This window comes from Phaseolus vulgaris, chromosome 2, assembly GCF_000499845.2.
Source record: "Phaseolus vulgaris cultivar G19833 chromosome 2, P. vulgaris v2.0, whole genome shotgun sequence".
NCBI classification, from domain to species: Eukaryota; Viridiplantae; Streptophyta; class Magnoliopsida; order Fabales; family Fabaceae; genus Phaseolus; species Phaseolus vulgaris.
The window spans coordinates 35,029,588-35,052,040 of NC_023758.2; the positions used below are offsets into that span (position 1 = coordinate 35,029,588).

The 22,453-nt window shown below is 30.6% G+C and overlaps 1 protein-coding gene across 1 annotated transcript; it reads left to right on the forward strand.

Annotated features, from left to right (window-relative positions):
* The first annotated feature begins 1,003 nt into the window (after positions 1–1,003).
* Positions 1,004–22,184, forward strand: LOC137809407 (homeobox-leucine zipper protein HDG12-like). The gene is made up of 12 exons (XM_068610525.1): positions 1,004–1,383; positions 1,485–1,551; positions 16,528–16,559; positions 17,062–17,179; positions 17,298–17,489; positions 17,573–18,520; positions 18,626–18,727; positions 18,814–19,020; positions 20,440–20,620; positions 20,717–20,988; positions 21,071–21,160; positions 21,745–22,184. The coding sequence occupies exons 1-12, from the start codon at positions 1,004–1,006 to the stop codon at positions 22,120–22,122; spliced, it is 2,967 nt and encodes a 988-aa protein (XP_068466626.1). The 3' UTR covers positions 22,123–22,184.
* The last annotated feature ends 269 nt before the right edge of the window (positions 22,185–22,453 follow it).

Here is a 22,453-nt window from a genome sequence, read left to right on the forward strand (position 1 = left end):
GGAAGGTGGCCTAGGGGGACTAACGCATCGTTTATCTGTTTGATACCTAAGAACGATAATTCGCAACGGCTTAGTGATTATAGACCTATCTCATTGGTAGGGTGTGAGTATAAGATTGTTTCAAAGATTTTGTCAATCAGATTGAAAAAAGTGATCAGTAAAGTAATAAATATCAGACAGTCCGCTTTTCTTGAAGGAAGAGGGATATTGGATAACATTCTGGTTGCCAATGAAATAATAGAAGAGATGAAGATGAAGATGAAGAAAAAAAGCTGCGTGTGTTTCAAGGTAGATTATGAGAAGGCATACGACTGCGTGAGATTTCATCTATTATATGTTAGGCAGGCTTGGCTTCTGCGAAAAGTGGAAATCCTGGATAAAGGCTTGCTTGGAATCAACTTCGATATCAGTTCTAGTCAATAGGAGTCCTACTAAGGAATTCATTCAGAAAAAAGGGCTTAGACAAGGCGACCCTTTAGCTTTGTTCTTGTTCCTAATAGTGGCCAAAAGTCTTGCAGGGGTGTCTAAGATTGCAGTTGAGAAAGAATTGATCGAAGGCTTGGAGATAGGAAAATAGTCGGTTAAGGTAAATATGCTACAATACGCTGATGATACTTTGTTTTTCTGTAAGGCAAATATCAAACGTGTGTTTAACATTAAGGTCATGTTGAGTTGTTTTGAATTGGTTTCTGGCCTCAAGGTGAATTTCCTCAAGAGTAGGATTGGCGGGGTTGGGGTGAAACAAACGAAAATTATGAGTTTCGCGTCTGTATTAAATTGTGAAATTATGAGAACTCCTTTTAAGTATTTGGGGTTGCCAATAGGGGGATGCCACAAGAGGGGTGATTTTTGGGATGAGGTGGTCAATAGAGTTAAAAGCAGAATAGGTAGATGGAAGGGTAGATAGATTTCGATGGCAGGGAGAATTTGTTTGATTAAGTTTTTTTTATCGTCTATACCTCTATTATACCTTTCTCTTTTCAAGATTCCGTCTAAGGTGTTAATGAAGATTGTGAGTTTACAGAGGAATTTTCTGTGGGGTTGGGGGGCAGATGGGAGGAAGATTGTTTGGGTTGCTTGGGATAAGGTTTGTGATTCCAAGGATGCAGACGGGTTAGGCATTATTAACATTAGAAGTTTTAATCTTACTTTATTGGGAAAATGGATTTGGCGTTTGAACTCGGATAAGGGAGGGTTGTGGAGGGAAGTAATCGAATTCAAGTACAGTGGATGGAGAGGCCTGAAGGAACTTCAGAATGATAACAACAAAGTTTCTTTATGGTGGAGAGATCTGATGAAGGTTTGGAGTTCAGAGGAGTGGGGAAGGAAGTTTGAAGATCGTATTAATTGGGAGATTGGAAACGGGAAAGACGTGTTGTTTTGGTAAGATAATTGGGTAACATCTGGAGATTTGAGAAGTAGATTCCCAAGGTTATTCTCTTTATCAGTACTTAAGAAGAAAACATATGTGAATGTGGATCAAGGATTAACGGAATCTGGGAGTGGAAATTAAGGTGGAGAAGGAGTTTGTTCGCTTGGGAGGAGGATCAAGTAAGTAGCTCTTAGAGACGATTTCTAATAGGAGGATAGAGTCGGAGATAGGGGATAAATGGGTTCGGAATGATAGAGAGACAATAGGATTTTCAGCCAAGTCTTCTTACAGGTTATTAATGGGAGAAGGAGGAGAGGAAGTTTCGAGATTTTACAATTCTTTCTAGCGGATTAAAGCGTTGCCTTCAGCTCATGTCACAGCTTGGAGGGTGATTGAAAATAGTCTAGCCACAAAGGTAAATATGGAGAGACGAGGGATTCAAATTGAGAATAATATTTGCAGCTTATGCAGGCTTTCAAAGGAGTCAACAAATCATCTTAAATTCGGTTGCAGGGTTGTTTGGAGAATTTGGAACCTATGTTATGACTGGTTAGGATTGAATTCAGTAGATCTTATTGTTCCTGGATCTTATTGAATTTCAAAATTTTCGATACACCTCATTCAGTTAATCTTATTATGGGTAATATTTGGATAGCTTTGGTCAGCGAGATTTGGAGACATGAGAATAATTGTTTGTTTAAAGGAGGAGTGGTTGACCATACCGAAGTATTTTCTCTGGCACAGGTCAAGGTTTGGTCCTGGATCAATTCAAAGATACCATCAGTGAGTTTCTTGTTCTCTGAATGGTGTCTAGAACCCTTGGTAGCATGTACTTGATTTAATAATGGTACAATATTTTGTCTTTTGTTAAGTTTTAGAGTTGGGAAAGGAAGTAGAGGATTAATCTGTGGGTTTTAGATAAGAAAGGGAAAAGGAATTTTATATGTTGTTCTCTGTACGAGGGTTTGACCACCCCTTAAGTGGGCCGATTTATCTTAATTGCTAATTACCGATAAAAAAAACACTAATATTTTAGATTCTAAATTAGTCTCTAAAAGACTAATAGAGACTAATTTAGAATATAAAGTAGTAAGTAGCTAACCTTGCCAATTAATAATTAGATACCAATTTAGAAACTATTTTATAATTTTTTATTAATAATAGAAACTATTTTAGATAAAAAAAATAATTTGTAATTTAATCAAATAGTAACTAATTATTTTGATCTCTAAAATTAGTTATATTTAATGATTTTCTTATAGTGAGTAAGCCAAAAGATGGATACCACATCCTTCCAAAAAAAATACATTCCCTTCCCACCATACAAAAAGCCATTCATATTTCTCTAAACATAGCCCCTAATATACATCAAACAAAATATCTGCAAACAACGTAATTAACTGTCAAAAAACCCAACTAAGCACCCAAAGTGATAGTTTTTCTTGCATTGGTGAATAAACGTGGTATGTCATAACAATCTGCAAAAGTACATTACATCTAGGTTTGGCAATCCAGTACCACCACAAAAAAATATAGAATTACATAGTCACTATTACATATGCATGTGTGTCATATGCATGTGCGTGTCTGAGGTTTGGAGATGCTAATAATGTTCCTTACTTTATCGTCACTTTTTTTAACAGCTAATAATGATCATACTTTACTATATATTATTATATTAAAAATTATTGTATACTTATACATAATTATTTACTTCTTTATTGTTAAGTTTTAATTCAAATAATTTGAGTTATCTTGAATTTAATTACATTACATATTTAACAATTATTACCTCTATTTACTATTCAAATGAGATATATTTTAAAATAATTAATATAAAAATAAATAAACAATATGTAATATTATCCTATTTAATGTTATTATTTAATATTCAACATAATATTTTATTTTTCTATTAACTGATATGAATATGTATTTGTTAGATCAAATTTTGATTTTTTCCTTATTTGCATGAACTTAAAAACAAAATGTAAAATATGATTTTTACAATAAGTTTCGACAGACATAAACAATGTAAGAATGTTTTATATTTTATATTCACTCTAGATACATCATGTATTTCTTAATGCTAAACTTAGGGGAAGTTTAATGCACAACCTAAAGAGATTTTGTTAATTTTTATAGAGAAACCTTATATACACTACAAGAAAATCATCAAATAGAAACTAATTTTTAGAGACCAAAATAATTAGTTGCAATAGTAACTAAATTAGAAACCATTTTAGAAACTAAAAAAAAAAAAATTGATTTCTAAATTAGTTTATATTGTTGTTAAATAGTTTCTAAATTGGTATCTAATTAGCTACCAAGGTTTTAACTACCAATTATTTAGATTTTAAATTTGATAGCAAAAACCTTGGTTGCTAATTAGATACCAATTTAGAAACATTTAACAATAATAGAAACTAATTTAGAAATCAATTTTATTTTTCAGTTCCTAAAATGGTCTCTAATTTAGTCACTATAACAACTAATTATTTTTTGTTTCTAAAATTAGTTTCTATTTCATGATTTTCTTGTAGTGATACCGTATAGCTAAAAATATGAGACAATAATAACAAAATTTATTTTAAATAGTAAAATTTGTTAATGTTTAACTTTGAAAAAATGTATGTAGTCTTGTTTGAATAAATTAGGACAAAAAAATTTCTCTTATTTGAGTATTATCTATACTAATTATCTTCTTAGAAAATAATTGTTGAAAACTTCTATAAAATTATCAGATGACCTGCTTACATTTAATAACTATAAAAAAATTACTAAATAATAACTAAATTTAGAGATAAAAATAATTAATCAATATATTAACTAAATTAAATATTAATTTAAAACTAAAAAATTATTCATATTTAAAGTGGTTTTTAATAAAGACTAATTTAGATTATAAAGTAGTAAATAGCTAAAATCTTAGTAGTTAATGATTATAAACCAATTTAGAAATTATTTTATAATTTTTTATTAATGATAAAAATTATTTTAAATATAAATGGTTTTTTTAATTTATAAAATGTAGGGATGGCAAAGCGGGTCAGTCCGCCCCGTATTGGCCCGCCCCGCGCTTGGCCCGCAAAAATGTGGGACGGGTTGGCCCGCCCCGCAAAATTATTGCGGGCTAGAATTCCCAACCCGCCCCGCATAAGAGCTGGCCCGCATTCTTTTTTTTATTTTTTTTTACATTTTGTTCTTAAAAAATTGTCAAATTAAACCTATATATTTGTTACTATCAAACCTAATTTTTTTTTCTTCTTTTTCCGACATAGTCAAACATCAAAACATTAAACATTAAGATAAATATCAAATATCACTATTCTTCCACTTTCAAAATATTAAAAATACCTAATTCTAAAACATAAACATAAACATTAATTCAAAAACATTAAACATAAACATTATAAACATTGTTGACATTCTTTCATTTCAATAACATTGGATATCGTCTTAGAAAAACTTTCATCCATTTTTTTTCTTGCGGGTTAGCGGGCCAGCCCGCCCCGCCCCGCTGCTGGCCCGTACGGGCCGCGGGCTAATGCGGGTTAGCGGGTTGAAAAGGTCAGCCCGCCCCGCGTTTTTTACCAGCGGGCCGCGGGTCGGCCCGCACGGCCCGCCCCGCCCCGCTTTGCCTTCCCTAATAAAATGATATCTAATTTAGTCAAATAGTAACAAATTATTTTAATCTCTAAAATTAATTTATACTCAATAATTTTCTTGCGTAAATTTTTTTCAAAATACTTAAAATAAACTCTATTCAATTTCTTCTAAAAGTAACGTATAACTTTAAAGATAATCAATGTCATTTCTGTATTTGTCACTTGAGATAACTGTAGTTTACTCTCATAAAAAAAGTTAAATAATTATTATATTTTTCAAATATTAAATATTATAATAATTGACCTTTAATATTGATCAAAAGAATTATAATGGATATGTAAATGAAGAAGCATTTAAGAAATATAATAAATGTATGACATTAATTTAATATGAACTTTATTAATATTATTTAAACTATTAATTATATTTTACTTTAATAAAAAAAATTTAAGAGTATTTTGTAATTAACTTTAGTCATTCATGCGTATTATTGCATTGTGATAAATACCATATTTATTCAATAATTACCCTTTGGAAAAGAGTTCTCTGTATACGTGAAAAACCCCACCTACAAATAATTTCAAATGCAATAAATTTAATGAATACATTATTAAATTTATTTAATTTCAATTAATAAATTTAGAATATGCTACTAATTTTCCTTAATTATATTTATTGATGTATGATTTGAAAAGTATTTGCGTGTGAATAACTTTTATACGTGGGAACGTATTAAATATACAAATAATTATATAATTTTACTGCAAAACTGTGTTTTTTTTATATTATTTACACACGTAGGACGTAGTTAAAATTATTTTTAAAAAGTTTTTATTTTGTACGGTGGCGGAGCTGCGTGGGAGGGAGTCTTCCTCGCATCCCCGTTTCTTTTAAGTATATATAAATTAATGTGTAAATAAGTTTTTTTTTTTTACTTTTAGTATATTTTATATATTTGGCACCTCATCTAATTTGACACATACAATATTTATTGGAGATAGGTAGTGGATGACAATGCGAATCAAGTCATGCGAGTCGAGCAGACAGATCATTAGAGAAAGTGTGAGGTGGACTAAGTATTTATTTCAGTGATCCGTCAAATATAATTCAAAGTCGGCACGAGTAAATGATAGGATGAAGCAGTTTAGTATGCATAATCTGCAACAACAAAAATCATTATGTATCGAGACTGAATAAGCCATGTCACTCGGTCTCTATGATCAACCGCCCAATTGGTCAACCACATTAAAAGCATAACTACAATAAATGATAAATAAGAAAATTTCCTATAAATCAGAACCACATCCCATCAAACCCGGGTGACACCCTGAGAAATCAGCTAACATTGATTTATTAAAGATATGCTCCAAACATACCTCCCTATAAATCATGGTTACATTTCGAGAAATCAGCTAACACGGATTTAGTGCAGATATATGACAGATACGACCCATCAATCAGATGGTCCATTACTAAATGTTATAAATAAGCCTTCTACAATAGAGTAAGGTACGTTTTTATCAATTTTACAGTATATACTCTCAATACAAAGTATTTACTTGATCGTCGGAGAACCTTCTACAGGTTTACTCCCGATCGAGCATTGAGGAATTAAGGAGAATAAGTGTTGAAGTATGAAGGAGTGAAGCATTGAAGCACAAGGACACAAGGGAGCACGAACAAGCAACCGACACCTACGACAATAACTACAGTCAATCTCAAGTACTATCTAGACCCACTTTGTTTACACAAGTACACAAAATATTTTAATGTTATTGAAATAAAACAACAACAATTGATGTTTTTGAAGTCAAGACAAAAAAAAATCAACAGTAAACGAATTAAATTAATGTAAAACACAAAGGTGTGCTTCATTCTTTTTACAAAAATGGGATTCATTTAAACTCCTTGAAATAAAGCCAAAACACATTGTCGTAGCCCCTCATTGTAAGACCTCTACTTTCTTATTCCATATAACGAGGTCAACTAACTATAAAATTATTCCTCTTCATAGCTACTGCATGTATGCTTAAATTATGACAACAATAGTGAGCAACCAAAATATGTATTTCATTTGGATTAACAAGTGTTGGCCAACATCCGCTCAGTTGTATTCAGTATGAACCATTATGGAATGTAACTATAGATCCTCAAATCAAGGGACAAATGTCTTTTTTTGTGTGTAAGGCCTATTGCATGTATTAGCTATGCAAGTAAAGTTGGACATATAAAACACAAGGATCGTTGAACTGATCAAGACTTAAGGCATATATGTCTACAATTATCTGTCAAAAACCAACAAATGCTTGTTAATCATAGTATCTCCACTTTATGGATTATTTGCATGGAAATCACCATGTCTTTTCAAAGTGGCAATTCCCATCAATCATACAATTACAACATGGGAATTCTATTCTCAATTTTATTCAAAGACACAAGTAGATCACAATGTAAGGTACCCAACTCAAGATTTGGTCTTGCTTATCTGTCGGAAGTAGCTATGAGTTCATATGTTGAGAAGGTTTGATGGCTACAAACATGTCTCACCACAACTTATGCTATATTTATGTCCAATGTTATCTTGGAAGCGAAGTATTTGGGAGGGGAGGGGAAGTGCTATGATGTAGGAAACTATATAGGTGCAGTGATTTTCCCAATTTGTGGAGTATTATAGCAAGCAACAATCTAGATGGATATCTTTTTCAAATTTTACTTATAGGAAGGAACCCAAAATTCTAGTAACCAACTTTTATGTGAATTAAGACTAATAAAATTAATCGAATTCTTACGTGAAAGGGTCAAGACCCTTTAGGTCTATTGAGGTTTGGAATTTAGAAAGGGGTTTCTAGGAGTTCGTGAAGGACAAGTGGAATTCATATACAGTGCAAGGTGATGGTGTAAGAAAATTCAAAGATAAGTTGGAGACTTAGAAAGTTGATCTTAAAACATGGAACGGGGAAGTGTTTAGGTTGTTAGATGTAACTAAGATGAAAGTGTTAAAGGAGCTTGAGGAATTGGATAGTAAGGATGATAATAGTGAGCTTGATGATAGTATAAGACTTAAGAGGATGGAAGTAGTCAATCAATTGAGAGTTATAATTAAAAAAAATTAGATTGGATTTTGCACCAAAAGGCTAGGGCTAGTTGGTTAAAGGAAGGTGCTCAAAATATTACCATTTAATTATTAAATGGAGAAGACTTAGGAATGAGGTTAAAGAGTAACTATGGGATGGGGTGTGTGTGTGTGTTGGGGGGGGCAAAGAATTTTTTTTAAATTAGCAATAAAAAGTAATATAAATGGGAGTACTAGGGGTACTCCAACCAATGTACAAAAAACCTTATATTTTGCACATATAGAACTCATAAGCCTAAACCTCAATAAAAAAAAAAATCTGCACATATACAATATACTACATCTACCAAAATAAGCCAACAACTTAGCCCAGGTCTAGGATATAAAGCATGGCAGTTATAAAGAAGGTATGTTGCTTCCTTGCTACCTATTGCAACTTCCCACGCAATAGTTGTGGCTATAGTTATACGCAACAAAGGATTTAGGTGTTAGGTCAGGAGCAGTAGAATTTAAATTTGTATTTGAGGAGGATAATGCAAGACTAATTGCAACTTTTTCAGAGGATGAAGTTAAGGAAGCAGTGTGGCAATGTGAAGGTTCAAAAAGCATGGGGCTTGACGGGTTCAATTTTAATTTCATCAAAAATTGTTGGTAATACTTAAAAGGAAAATGGAAAGAGATACTATTGTTTAAGTATGGTGTTGAATCAAGAAGGACACAGATTCAGACTAAATATCAGTCCTGGTGGTGGAAAGATTTAGATGAAGTGTGTGTGAAGGACAAAGTGAGATTGGTTTGAAAAAGAAACATGTTGGAAAATAGGTGTAGGGGACAAAGTCAGATTCAAAGAGGATGTATGGTTAGGGCAAGATAATCTTATGCATAAATGTCCTAGACTTTTTCAATATCATTAGATTAAGATCGGAAGGTAGGCGAATTAGGAACATAGGCGGGTTTAGAATGGTCTTGGAGATTAATTTGAAAAAGGAATAGGTTTGAGTGGGAGAGAAAATAAGAAGATGAGTAGTTAATGGCATTATCAAATGTACATCTGAATAGGAAAGCTAAAGACTTAAAGGTTTGGGAAGGTGAGGATTCATATCAATTTACAGTTAAATCAACTTACAGATGTTTATTTAAATACATCAAAAGTCAAAGTAATGATATTTATAAATGTCCATGGTCGTCAAAGCGATGCCTAATACTTTAACTCTAGCTTGAAGGATTTTGTTGGAAAAAATTCCAACTAGGGTGAATCTAATTAGAAGAGGTCTTCATGTTAATGTATCAACATGCTCTTTATGCTAATTAGGGGTTGAATCAATACAACACTTATTTGTGGAATGTAAAACAACAGATCAAGTATGGACTCATTGTTATAAGTGTATAGGCATTCAATTTGTTCCACATAAGGAAGTGAAGCACAATTTTGAAAATTTTTATTTGGCTCACGTCAATGTAAAACAATATCTAGTATGGAAAGGGATTTAGGTGATAGTTGTTTAGAGCATATGGGATCATGAGAACAAAGTTATTTTCAAAGAGGGTAAAGTTGACGAGGAAGAAATTTTTAATATGGCTCAATTTTTTTTTTTATTATCAGCTCATATGGCTCAACTTAGAGCTTGGTCATGGATGAAGTATAAGGTTAGTGTTTTTAATTTCTCATTTTCTAATTTGCTTTTGAATCCTCTTTTATACATTAAAAGTGGTGTTTACTAAGCTTTGTAGGTATAATATGGGGAAGAATTATGAAATAAAAAGCATGTATAGGAACTCTTTTAAGGAGACTTAGTTTGTTGTTTTGAAAATTCTGGTTTATATTAGGATGAGAAAGATATTGGGATGTTTTGGGTTAGAGGAAATGGAATATTATATATAAAAGTAGTAATCAGTATTAACAGTTTTTTATTACTACAATGATGGATAACAAAAGGCTGGAAAGGTTTTTCTTAGTAGATGTGCAAGAAATCAAACAACAAAGGGGATAATGAAGGAAAATTATTATGATATGAAGCATGTGAAGGGCGAAAACCAAAGGTGTAGAATCAGGAAGGATTGATCTTGATGATATATTTGGAACTAGTACAATAGAACAACAACAAGGTTTTGGAAAGCACCTAGAAGAGACAAAATAGCAAAGGCACACAACAATGGAATTAAAAGTCTGCTGGGATAGATACAATGTAACAAACAAAAGCTTTGACAAGGTGAGGAATAGACGTTTGTTGGATAAATATCCTGAAAGAAGAAATACTTTGACAGTAGGGCATAAGAAGAAACAATGGATGCTTTTAACTACTCCTTCTTCAATTGGCATATGAATCCTATTATCTGCATTAAGAATGTCTTGTGAGAGGAAGGGTGCGGTAGGGAGTTTGTGGCTTGTGTTGTGATCAATCTTGTTGGATTCAAAGAGGAAGGGTGTGGTAGGGGGTTTTGGAGACTGTTATTCTGTAGAAGCAGTCCAGGGCGGGCGTCTTTGTTCATTCTATCTAGATCTAAAATCTTATTTATAAAGCTCATCCTTTCTTTTGATGGTTGGTTCCCTCTAGCACTAAACTTGTCTTCTTATTCTGTTGCGACTTTCTTTGTTTTGTGAGATGCTCTTAGTTGATATAGGGTCGTGTGTAGGGTGATGCGCAGTGTATTGTGTTGCTATCTATGGGCTCTGCTACTGCAACAAGGAGCCATCGATGTTGTTGGTGCACTTTTTTACTCTTATAAATTTTTTTTGTCAACACTTAGCTGCATAATTCTGCAGTAACCATTTCTGCAACTGGTGCATAATTAATTTAGCAACTATAACAATTTGAAGGTCTTGAAATGAGGAGGCAATCTCAAGCTTTGAGTTTGTTCAAATTAGTTTTGGGATTGTTGTTTTAAGTAACATGGTTTAGATTCTGTATAAGGGTTGGGACACCCTTAAAGTGTTATCTTTAATTATTTTATTAATGTTTTGCTGATAAAAAAAAAATTGACAGTAAGGCAAAACAAATTTGATGATTAGAGTAAAGAGAAAACAACATTTTGATAGGACAGTAAGATCTTGTTGGAGTACACTTAAGTAGTCAATGTAAGATCTTAGTAGGAAGTTATTTAGTGATAACAAGAATATGTGGCTAATAGAAAGAAAATACATATTTTAATTAGTAATTCTAGTAGAATATAATGCATATTTGTTTTATTATGAAATTGTTTCCATGTAAAGAAAAAATTATTAGATTTTTAAATATTTTTATAGACTCAATACCTCATATAGCACTACTTACACTTTTATTTCCCTATCTAGCACCCTTTTGTTTTTATTTCTCTATCTAGCACCCTTTTGTTTTTATTTCTCTATCTAGCACCCTTTAGTTTTTATTTCCCTATCTAGCACCATTTCAAAATTAAAAAAATAAATTAATTAATAAATTTTAAAAAAATTGGTAATTTTAATTTTGAATGCATTAAAAAAATAAATATTTTTAAATATTAAAATAGTTAGAAATATAATTAATGAATAAAGAAATAAGCTTTTACAAAATAAAAATAAAAAAGTAATAAATTAAAAATATTTAGTTTAATTTATTTTTTAAGAATGAAGAAAATAAAAAATTAAACCCTACAAGAACATAAAAGTTGAATCTATAAACAAAAATTAGTATTTATTTTTATTATTATTGATGATGTAATCATGTTAATTTCAAGTAAAAAATACAAGACATAATTATAAAAAAAATAAAGTCAATTAGTATTAATTAGTAGTAGACATAGATAATATTGAAGTGTCTACCCTAAATGCAAAATCCTAGAAAAAAACTAATGCAAATGCTACACTTAATGCTTAAAAATGAGAAGAAGAAAAATGCAAAAATAAATAAATATAGAAAATAAAAACAACAACAATACAAATAAAAACAAAAACAGAAATAAATAAAGAATAGCAGAAAAAAAATAATAACTAAAAACATAAAATATATAAAATAAAGGAAAAACAAAATAAAATAAAGATAAAAGATATAAAAAAAATAAAAAAAAATAAAAACAAGATAAAGATAAGAGATATAAAGTGATATTAAATAATAAGTATATATTGAACATAAAAAGGAAAATAAATGAGAGATGATCATTCATTTAATATTTTCTTCCATGATATATTAAATGGTTTGTACAAAATGAAAAATAATTAATGACGAGAGGTAGACGATCAAATAATGTTAAAACACGTTCTTTTTGTGTGTTTTTGTGTTTGACAATATGAACATTTTTTGTTCGATTATATTGTTATCTTATGTCCATATTAGTTCTTATGTTTATAGATTCAACTTTTATGTTGTTTTAGAGTTTAATTTTTAATTTTTTCATTCTTACAAAAAAGAGTAAACTAAACATTTTTAATTTTTTTTTAATTTTGTAAAAACTCATTTTTTATTATTAATAATTATTTTAAACATTAAAAATATTTTTTTTAATGCATTCAAAATTAAAATTATTAATTTTTTTATTTTTTATTTTTACTTTTGAAATGGTGCTAGATAGGGAAATAAAAATAAAACAGAGAAATAAAAACAAAAGGATGCTTGATGGAGAAATAAAAGTGCAAATAACAAAAGGATGTTTGATAGGGAAATAAAAGTGTAAATAGGTTTATATGTGAGAAATTATTTTTTATAAAGATTGAAATATCATTAATGTCCATCTTTAATTTAATTAATTTTTTATTAATAAAAAAACATGAAACCACTTTTGCATGACAAGAGAGGAGCATCCCTTTTTTGAACTTAATTACACTGTTTAGTGGATATAAATGTAACCTTGATCCCTTATATGGTAAACTTGCTCCTCTTATTAAATTAATTTCTCACTAGTAAGAACTTATAATTTCATAAAAAAAATTATTTTTTACTTTTATATATTCACTAGACTGAGATATTTATTAAAAAATTATGAAATGTAAAAGCTATCTTCAAAATTCACTAAATTTTTAACACAATTATGAGTTTTACAATTTTTTTTTCATTTCCGTTTAGTCAAGAAACTGACTTCTATGTTAAAATGTTTTACATATTTTTTACTTAATTCTGACTAACGTTTATAAATCTATAGTTATATATGTTATTCATTATTTATATTAAATTTTTTATAATAAAATTAAAATTGTGGGGCTAAAATTATATTATTTTATTGAAAACCCAGTTGACTTAAAGGTTTAAGACAAAGTTAAATATCAAATTATTTTTGTCCTTTTCTTTTCCTTCTTTAATATTTTTTCTCTTCCATTACACGTTTTCAACCATCTCATGTATATGCATGGTAAAATTATAATATATGAGAATATATAAATTTTATCTTTTAAATCAGTTTTATGTGATTAAATCAGGTTTAAAATTGAGTTTCTAAATATTCAAATAGAAAAACTCTGGAAAAAATATTATAAAATGAATTTATTTGTAGTTTATTTTTCTATTTTTGATCTTCATCCCTCACTCACTTTTTTTCATATTCATACACTTGTGAAACACTATTTGAGTGTGTTTTGCTTTTTTAAATAAAAGTTTTCATGTTAGATATTATTATGTAACTTGAAATCTCAACTTTGAATGAGTTTGCTTTAAGTTTGGTAATATATGTTAGATATTATTATACAACTTGAAATCTCAACTTTGAATGTGTTTGCTTTAAGTTTGGTAATATTTGGAAAAACTGAAGTAATTGAAAACCTTCCTTAATTAATCTGAATTTCCCAAATTTATCTTTTCCATATTGGATATTGTTCCAAAGCATTTTTTTACTACCTTCTAAATTATTTACCCGTTTTGGAGAAAAAAAGTGTTCAGAATACCACTTCATCTTATAAAAAAATAATCCTTTGAGATTTAGGGGTTTTATAAGATTGGACAAATTGACCCGTGTGGGGAGACGTGTGGGGAGAGGTGTATACGTGTGAGCATGCTTTAAGCCCTTGTGAAGTGGCATATAAAAACATCTGAAGAGTTCACTTGTTCACACAAGGTACATTTGCTTACTAGGGTTGAAAGAATGAGTAGTTCAAAGTTGAGTGAGTCAGATCGTGGTGAAGAAGGTATTTACCATTGTCGTCATCGTCATGATCCAGAAATAATAGCTAGACTCGAAGAGTAAGATCATCGATCCTCTATTCTTCACAATTTTTTATTTTTTTTATTTTTACTGTCTTTGATTTCAAATGGAATCTTGTTTTAGGGTTAATGGATAGGAAATGTATGAGATTTGATGAATGCTATCACTTACAACTATTAAACAATTGAATTTATTACTAATGTTATTTTATTATTTCAAACATTACGAGATGGAGAAATATTGAATTTTGGAGTTGCAACACGATTCTTTTGACTTTATTGAAAGATTGTTTTTATTTATACTTTTCAAGGAAACACACAAGCCCTTTCATGATTCAATTTTAATTTTTACATGAGAAATTACAACAATTTCCTACTTTTTATGGGATATTTTTTTTAAAATATCTTTTTTATGATAGTTTTTCAAGTTTTTTTGTATTTTTTTTTTGTCCAAAACAAGGATAAATACTTGTATAAAATAGTAAGATAACGCATTCCTCACTCTCTTGTAGGGACTAAAAAAATTAAATAAATAAAAAATAGGATGCTGAGTTAAATAGTTTTAAAACATATTTTATTTATCTTAATACTGAATTAACTAGTTTATTATTAAGAAAATTACTTAATTTATTTAATAATATTAATTTTTTCTAAAATTTAGTATTTTTTCTAAAACGATCAATAATGGGAGATGCTTTTATTTTTCTTTTCTTTTCTAAATATTTTTACTTCTTTTAATCTCCCTCGTCACTAATATATGATGATTGTGAATAGTAGAGAAATAGATGAACTTAAGGTTTGAAATTATAAAGAACTTAAAAAAAAAAAAATATTTTTATTAATATTTAATTTTATTATAACTTATTTATGTTTTATTATTATCACTATTATTTATTTTTAAAATTCATATATTGCTGTTGTTGTTTTCTTGGTTGTACATGTGAATAGGCAAACTAAGAATACCAAAACAAAGTTTTCTTAGTAGAGAAGAAGAAAATCAAGGGATAAAGTAGATGGTAAAGAAAATAAGAGTAATAAATTAAAAATATCATAAATAGAGGTTGTTTGATAAAGAAACTTAGATGAAAATTAAATTTATTATCATGATTTATTTATTAACTATTATTGATTGTTCATATCACAGTCTCTTTTTATTTTCAAGATCTTTTATTAGACTAATATAGGCACATTTTTAAATTTGGACTTTGATATCTTCACATCTATTTATAAAAATAATCACTTGATAACTAATTATCTCAATATTTTAATTTTCTAATTTTTTTTTAAATTTAAAGTATTAATATATGTTATATATTATTAAAATGTAGTTCTTAAGTAAGTGTTTTTTATACAAAAGTGTTAAAGTATAATTTTTCTTTAAATTTTGTTAGAAGTGGATATTTTATCTTATTAATATTTTTTCGTATCTCTTTCCTTTCAAGTGCACGCAACATTTTAGAGAGGTGTCAAAAAATTTCTAGTTCAATCTTTTTCTATTTAAATGACTTTCAAGTTTATTATTCCCTTTTATTGGATGGGAATAATTAATTTCTATATTTATTTTTGTTGGTCTTAATTTTGGAAAGTGTACAAATTTTTTCATGTTCTCCACAAATTATATCTCTTAGGAACTGTGTTTTTTGTTCACAATGATTGGTATGCCAAAATTATTCTAAAAAGTGGGAGACATGTCTGTAAAAGAATTTATTCCTTTGAGAATCTTTGATATCTATCTCTTTCAAGAAATCTTTTTGTGAAAAAATTAACTAAAAATATTCTTGGAAATGTTGGGCTTCTTTAAATGATTTTTAAAATGTTCATATTTCTGAACTTAAGATTCTCAGTAAACATAAAAAATTCTCCTATAAAACACTCTTTTAAGCTTTAAGGAGACTTAATTCTTTTTTTATTTCCCCTTAATAAACTGCAACTATCATCCATTTTTAGTTAATTGAATTAACAAAAATGGTCTCTCTTCTATGATTGGTAGTTATTCCTCTTTTTTTTTTATCTCTTTCAAATTTGAAAAAAAAAAAAACCATATTTGATGGTTATTTGATTTTGATTCCAAAAGACAGAAATGTCATATTTAAGTTTAAACTAAAATAATAACGATTTCAGTTCTAAAAGGCAATTTTTACAATACCAGATTTTTAGATATTATAAGTATTTTTAGTATCCTTCTCTGATCAAAATTTAAATTTTATACTCTAATAATCTATCTATATAAGGATTTATACTAAGAGTTAACATATGGAGGTAAAACTTTATTGAAGGTTTAATCTGTGTGCATGGCATATATATTTTAATTTCTGGTATATACATATATGATACCATGATTTTTTGTTTTGCTTTTGGGACTAAGATGGGTACTGTTTTTCAACATGCAGGTAGAAGGTAGATACAGAGGGATTGGGAACATGTTGGTTGGTTACGTTTTATTTTCATGCATAAGGGTTCACTATATTTAATAAACTTTATATATATATATATATTGAAAAACAGTACTCAAAATATATAAAGAAAACTGCGTAGAAGTTTTATCCCAACATATACATAGAGACATAAAATACAATCCAGAAGGTACACCTGGTGCTCGAGCTGAACATGCTGAATGGTTAGGTGATTCCTCAGAAGTTCAAATTTAACCACTTTTCTATTTCTTTGGTTTCTGACCCTAAGAACTTTCATTGTGATGTGTCTTATATTTTAGATATCTTTCATGTGTTTATTGATCTCTATATATATATGCAAAGTATAATACTGTGCTTTCTTGTCTCGTTGATTATGGATTTCCTTCATCTATTTATTGTTCGTGCCTTTGCTCAAAAACCTTGATACATGTAGTATTGTTTGGTATTCGATATTTAACACTCTCTCAATGCTGCTGAAAATCTAACTATATTTTCCATTTTGAAACTCAGAATCTTCAAAGAATGCTCACATCCGGACGAAACACGACGCCGTCAAATAGGAGAGGAGCTTGGGCTTGATGCTAAACAAGTAAAATTTTGGTTTCAGAACAAGAAAACACAATTAAGGGTTAGTCTCATGATACTTCATTTTTAAGGACAAATATCTTACATGCTTATGCTTAGTTAGTTAATAGTACGTACTTAGTCACCATCTTGTTCATTAACTGATTTGGTGCAATTTTCAGACTAAAAGTGAGCGATTAGATATCGATGCTCTTCGTCTTGAGAATGAAAGAATACAGACAGAAAACCGTATAATGAGTGAGACTTTGAAGAGTGTAGCATGCGCACCTTGTGGGGGTCGATCCATGGGACAAGAAGAGCGAGAACTTTCTTTGCAAATCTTGAAGGTAGAAAATATTCTATTAATCAAAGAGGTTAGTATATAATAAAGTATATTAATTAATTGCTTCTCTTGTGGTGTGAATCTCAGGACACACTATTCTGAATTATTTTTCAGTGTGAGAGAGTAATCTCATTCATGGCAAACAATGGGGTTGATCCACAACTACTTCCTGCTATTCCTTCTTCTTCTTCTTCTTCTTCACTTGATACCTTACGAGCAAGTTTGACGGTTGGAACTTCACAAAATCCATTCATTCTTAATGATGATCCTCACATTCCTTCCCCTGCTCAGCATAATATTCCAGCAGTTAATCAACATGTTCCTACTGCTACATCAACCCTTTCTCAGGATATTCCTATTCCTATTCCTATTCTTAATCATGGCCATAGTCGAGAAATTCCTGCTCCTGCACTTGTTCAACGTGTTTCTTCTCTTACTGCTACTTCTCCTGCCATTCTTGATCCCTTTCCCAGTCAAGATGATTCTCTTTTGATTTCATGTCTTGAGTATAATATTCCAGCTTTGGTTACTGCTCTTGATCAAAATATTCACACACTGGCTTCTACTCATAATCAAAATAACAACAACGTTCCCGCTGCTGAGGAACAAAGCCAATTGCAAGGACCAAATCCATGTTTAAGCGTTCCTTCTGTTACTCCTACCCTAGATCAAGATATTCCACCTCCTTGTCAAGACATTTCGTCCATTCTTCAGGACCATACGCCATCTCTTGATCTTGATCTGGATGGGATACTTAAAATTTTGAACAGCGATAGGGCATCCCAACCGACGAGCATCGAAAATAGAGATACGGAAAAGGCACGAATGCTGAAGATTGCGAATACTGCGATGGAAGAGTTGATGAAACTCTTAAGTATGAACGAACCCTTCTGGTTCAGGTCTATGGTGGATGAGAGATTCATTCTGCAGCGTGATTGCTACCAAAGGATATTTCAAAGGAGTAATACCTTAAACGGACCTCATGCTCGAGTAGAGTCTTCGAAAGATTCACGAGTGGTGAAAATGAGTGGGACGGAGCTTGTGGAAATGTTTTTAAATTCGGTTAGCACTTCTATGATTCTATTCCATCAAACATTTTACTGGTTATCTGCATATTTGAAACATGAATACTCTTAAAATATGTTATATATACTTTGATCTTTGAAGGAGAAATGGGTTTATCTATTCCCAACAATTGTTAAAAAGGCCCAAACAATTGAAGTACTCGAAAGTGGTTCGTTAGGAAACCGAAATGGAGCTTTGCAGTTGGTATGTTTTCCTGAAAACCTTGCTTCATGTGATTTTGGTATAACAATATCTCTGGATTAGGTGATAAGTGAAGAACATTTGTATAGATGAATGCAGAAATGCACATTCTTTCACCTTTGGTTCCAACTCGGGAATTCCACTTCCTTCGTTATTGTAAACAAATTGAAGCAGGTGTATGGACCATAGGGGATGTGTCAGTTGATTCTTCGACACACAAAACCTCTACTGTTTCCACCACTCGGAGGCTCCCATCTGGATTGTTGATTCAAGAAATCACTGAGGGATTGTGCAGGGTTAGTAACTCTTCATAGCTCTTTTCTTTTTCTTCATGTCCATCTCACGCTAACCAATTTTGAATTGCATTTATAGAATAGGATAACTATGTTTATTTAACTGAATAAATGTCACTTGTGTATTGTTGTTACAAGGTAAGTTTTTTTAATCAACAATAAAAAAATATATTAAATTGTAGTACTTCATCCTTTTAACAAAAAAGAGACATGGATATATTCCATCTATATCTAAATTGACTCAACCTCTATATTGAGGACCGTGAAGTTGCAGTTCCTAATTATAGAAGTGGAAACCTAATAATTCATCACTTCACTCCACACAAAAATTCATGTCAAAATTTTAGAAACCTCCATCCCAAAAAGCCTCTAAGTTATTACATTAATAAACAAGTTTATTGATAGCTAATAATTACAATCCAAAATACTATAAGCATTTAAGATGTCAGAGAATTACCATGGTCACCCTTCTCTCTATAAAAGAACAGTTGTGAAATAGATCTGAAATTGAAATTTAGTTATGTAAGTGTAATTTAAACCCACCTCCTATACTACAACAACTTCCAAAAAGTCAAACTTGATGTCCTCATATCATTTCAAAAAGAAAGAAAAAGCTAGCACTTTAGATATGCTGATCATATTGCAAAACCACAACAATTTGTGTAGACCGCAGCAATAGAAGTTAACTGTAAAAACATTGGTTAGGGATTAATACATTTGTAACTAAGTTTTCATACGGAGTCACTAGTTTGAATAAGAACACAATTGTTTTTATTTAGATTTGTAATTCATGTCCAACATTTTAATTGTGTTAAAAAAAAGTCTCTCAAGCACATACTCCATTTTTTAATACCATTTTGTTTATGTGATTCCAAATTTCCCTCATGACAGCCGCCACATTATTTTTCATAACATATTCTATTTTTTGTTGAAACCTGAATAATTAAATTGATAGAAGTGATTGAAAGTAGAGTTATATGATACAGTTAAAATTCCTATCTACTTAGAACAGTGGTTCCAAACAGAATTAGCTAGTTTGTATAGATTTAGTTTTCATCTGGTACACAACATAAATTTGCATCCAAGATTACACCCCTTTTTTGTTACAAGGTGAGTAATGATCATTTATGACCTATATGAAGCATGGAGCCCATCAAATAATTAATACAGTGGCACTTAATATGTCTTCCATTTGTTGGTTAAAAAACAATTTTCATTCATGTTTTTGAGAATTTAGTGTATTGTACCAATATCTCGAGAAAAGTTTGGAAAACTATATTTTTCAAAAGAAGCTAGTGTTGTTTTCACTCATTGCCGCACTGTTTGCACAGTATTGTTGAATCTCAACCATATCCTTTCCTTTCTATGCCCTAACAGAATGCTAGCTAGTTCAAAAACACTCCTATTGTTTAATTTTGACAGGTTTCTTGGGTGGAGCATGTGGAAGTGGATGATAAGATCCAAACTCACGATCTTTTCAGAGATCTTATTTGTGGCAATAATGCATATGGAGCAGAAAGATGGGTTTTGGCACTTGAAAGAATGTGTGAGAGGATTGCAAGTGCCTCAAGTGAAACTATACCTAGTTGTGAAGGTGGAGGAGGTTGGTTACACTTGGTTTTCTTCTATCCAAACCCTACTTCTCATTTTTAATTTGTGATCTATTATTATTTGTTCATATGCCATTCGTTTTTCTCAGTGATTAGGACAGCTGAGTCAAGAAGGAATATAATGCGCTTGACTCGTCGTATGGTTAAGTGTTACTGTGAGAGTTTGTGTATGAAAGATAACACGAACTTCCCACACCTAACCAGGATGAACAATTCTGGTGTTAGAGTTGCCGTTCGAGTGAACATGAGCGACCCTGGTGAACCTAAAGGCATGATTCTCAGTGCAGCTACCTCCTTTTGGCTTCCTCTCTCTCCACAACATGTTTTTGACTACTTGATAGATGACAGGAAACGAGCTAAGGTTCAAACCCCAAACTTTTTTATACTAAATTTTAATCTTGCATCGCAAAATCATCAATGCTTCCATGTTATTTTCATTGTAGTGGGATGTTCTGTGCTCTGGAAACTCAGGGCACGAAATTCAACGCATCACAACAGGTAGTAATCCTGGAAACTGTATTTCAATCATGCGGGTACGTACTTGTTATTTCTATTTCAGTTTCATGCTTCCATGCTATATTCAGAACTAAATTAGTATGTTTTTCAATAAGATTACGTTAAACATATTATTGAAACTCACAAATACGTGTTTCAGAGTCAATAAACATGAATCAAGGAAAATATTAAATGGGGCTGATACATTGATACCATCTACTTTTCTTTGACACTGCAAATAGTAGGTGGATTTTTTATTGTGGACGATGGTGTGAATGTATCAGTACCCTTTTCCATATTTAATACACTAACTTTCTCTTCTCTCTCATTTTCTTTTCCATAGTATAAGCTATCACTTCTGGAACCTGTTTTAAAATTCTTCGTCATATCTTCTCTTCTTTCCATCTCAAACTCCATTTTGAGACAAGTTTTTTGTAACTTGTAATGCATATGAGCTAATTTTTTTACCAGTACTGTAATAACATAGTGTATCTAGTTTAGACTTTGTAACTTGTTATGCATATAAACAGTCTTGTCTATTCTTCTTCATATCACTTTTAAATTTGAAGTGTTGTTTTACTGAGAAGTATCATAAAAATTAATTTGAATTGTTCATATGCAGCCTTTCATCCCTAAAGAGAACAACATAGTGGTTCTCCAAGAAAGTTACGTAGATGCTTTGGGATGTGTGATGTTATACGCTCCTTTTGACATGAAGGCACTGAACTACGTGATGAACGGAGATGACACATCACTGTTTCCGATTCTTCCCTCTGGTTTCACCATATCTAGGGAAGGGAAAGCAAATGTTCCTGAAGGAGAATCTGGAGAAGTTGGGAAATCAGGAGGTTCCTTGGTGACTCTAATGTTTCAAATTTTGGCTTCTAGTCCATCAAGAATGAGCATGGTAGACATCGAAGTGGTAAGTAACGTTAATGCACTTGTCACCTCAACAATAGAGAATATTAAAGATGCTTTGAATTGTTTAGATTCAAAGTAATATGTTTTCAAATGTACATTATTTTTGGAATGAAACAAAACATCCAGTTTTTGTTAATGTTCTATTCTGTCGTTAGTTAAATTGAAGTCAACATTTCTTTCCATGTTTTATTTGTTATTATAAATCATGTCATAAGATTGATGTAACTAATTTCAGAATTTTTTTTTTACTATTTCTGCCTAATTGAAGTTCTCTAGACAAGGTAACTGAATAAAGCAAAATGAATTAAGCCCACAAATTTTAAGTGTTTTTTTTGAAATAAATATAGGTAAGTTTAAACTTAATACAACATCACAAAACTAATTTATAAATTAAAGCTTACTCTAATTGT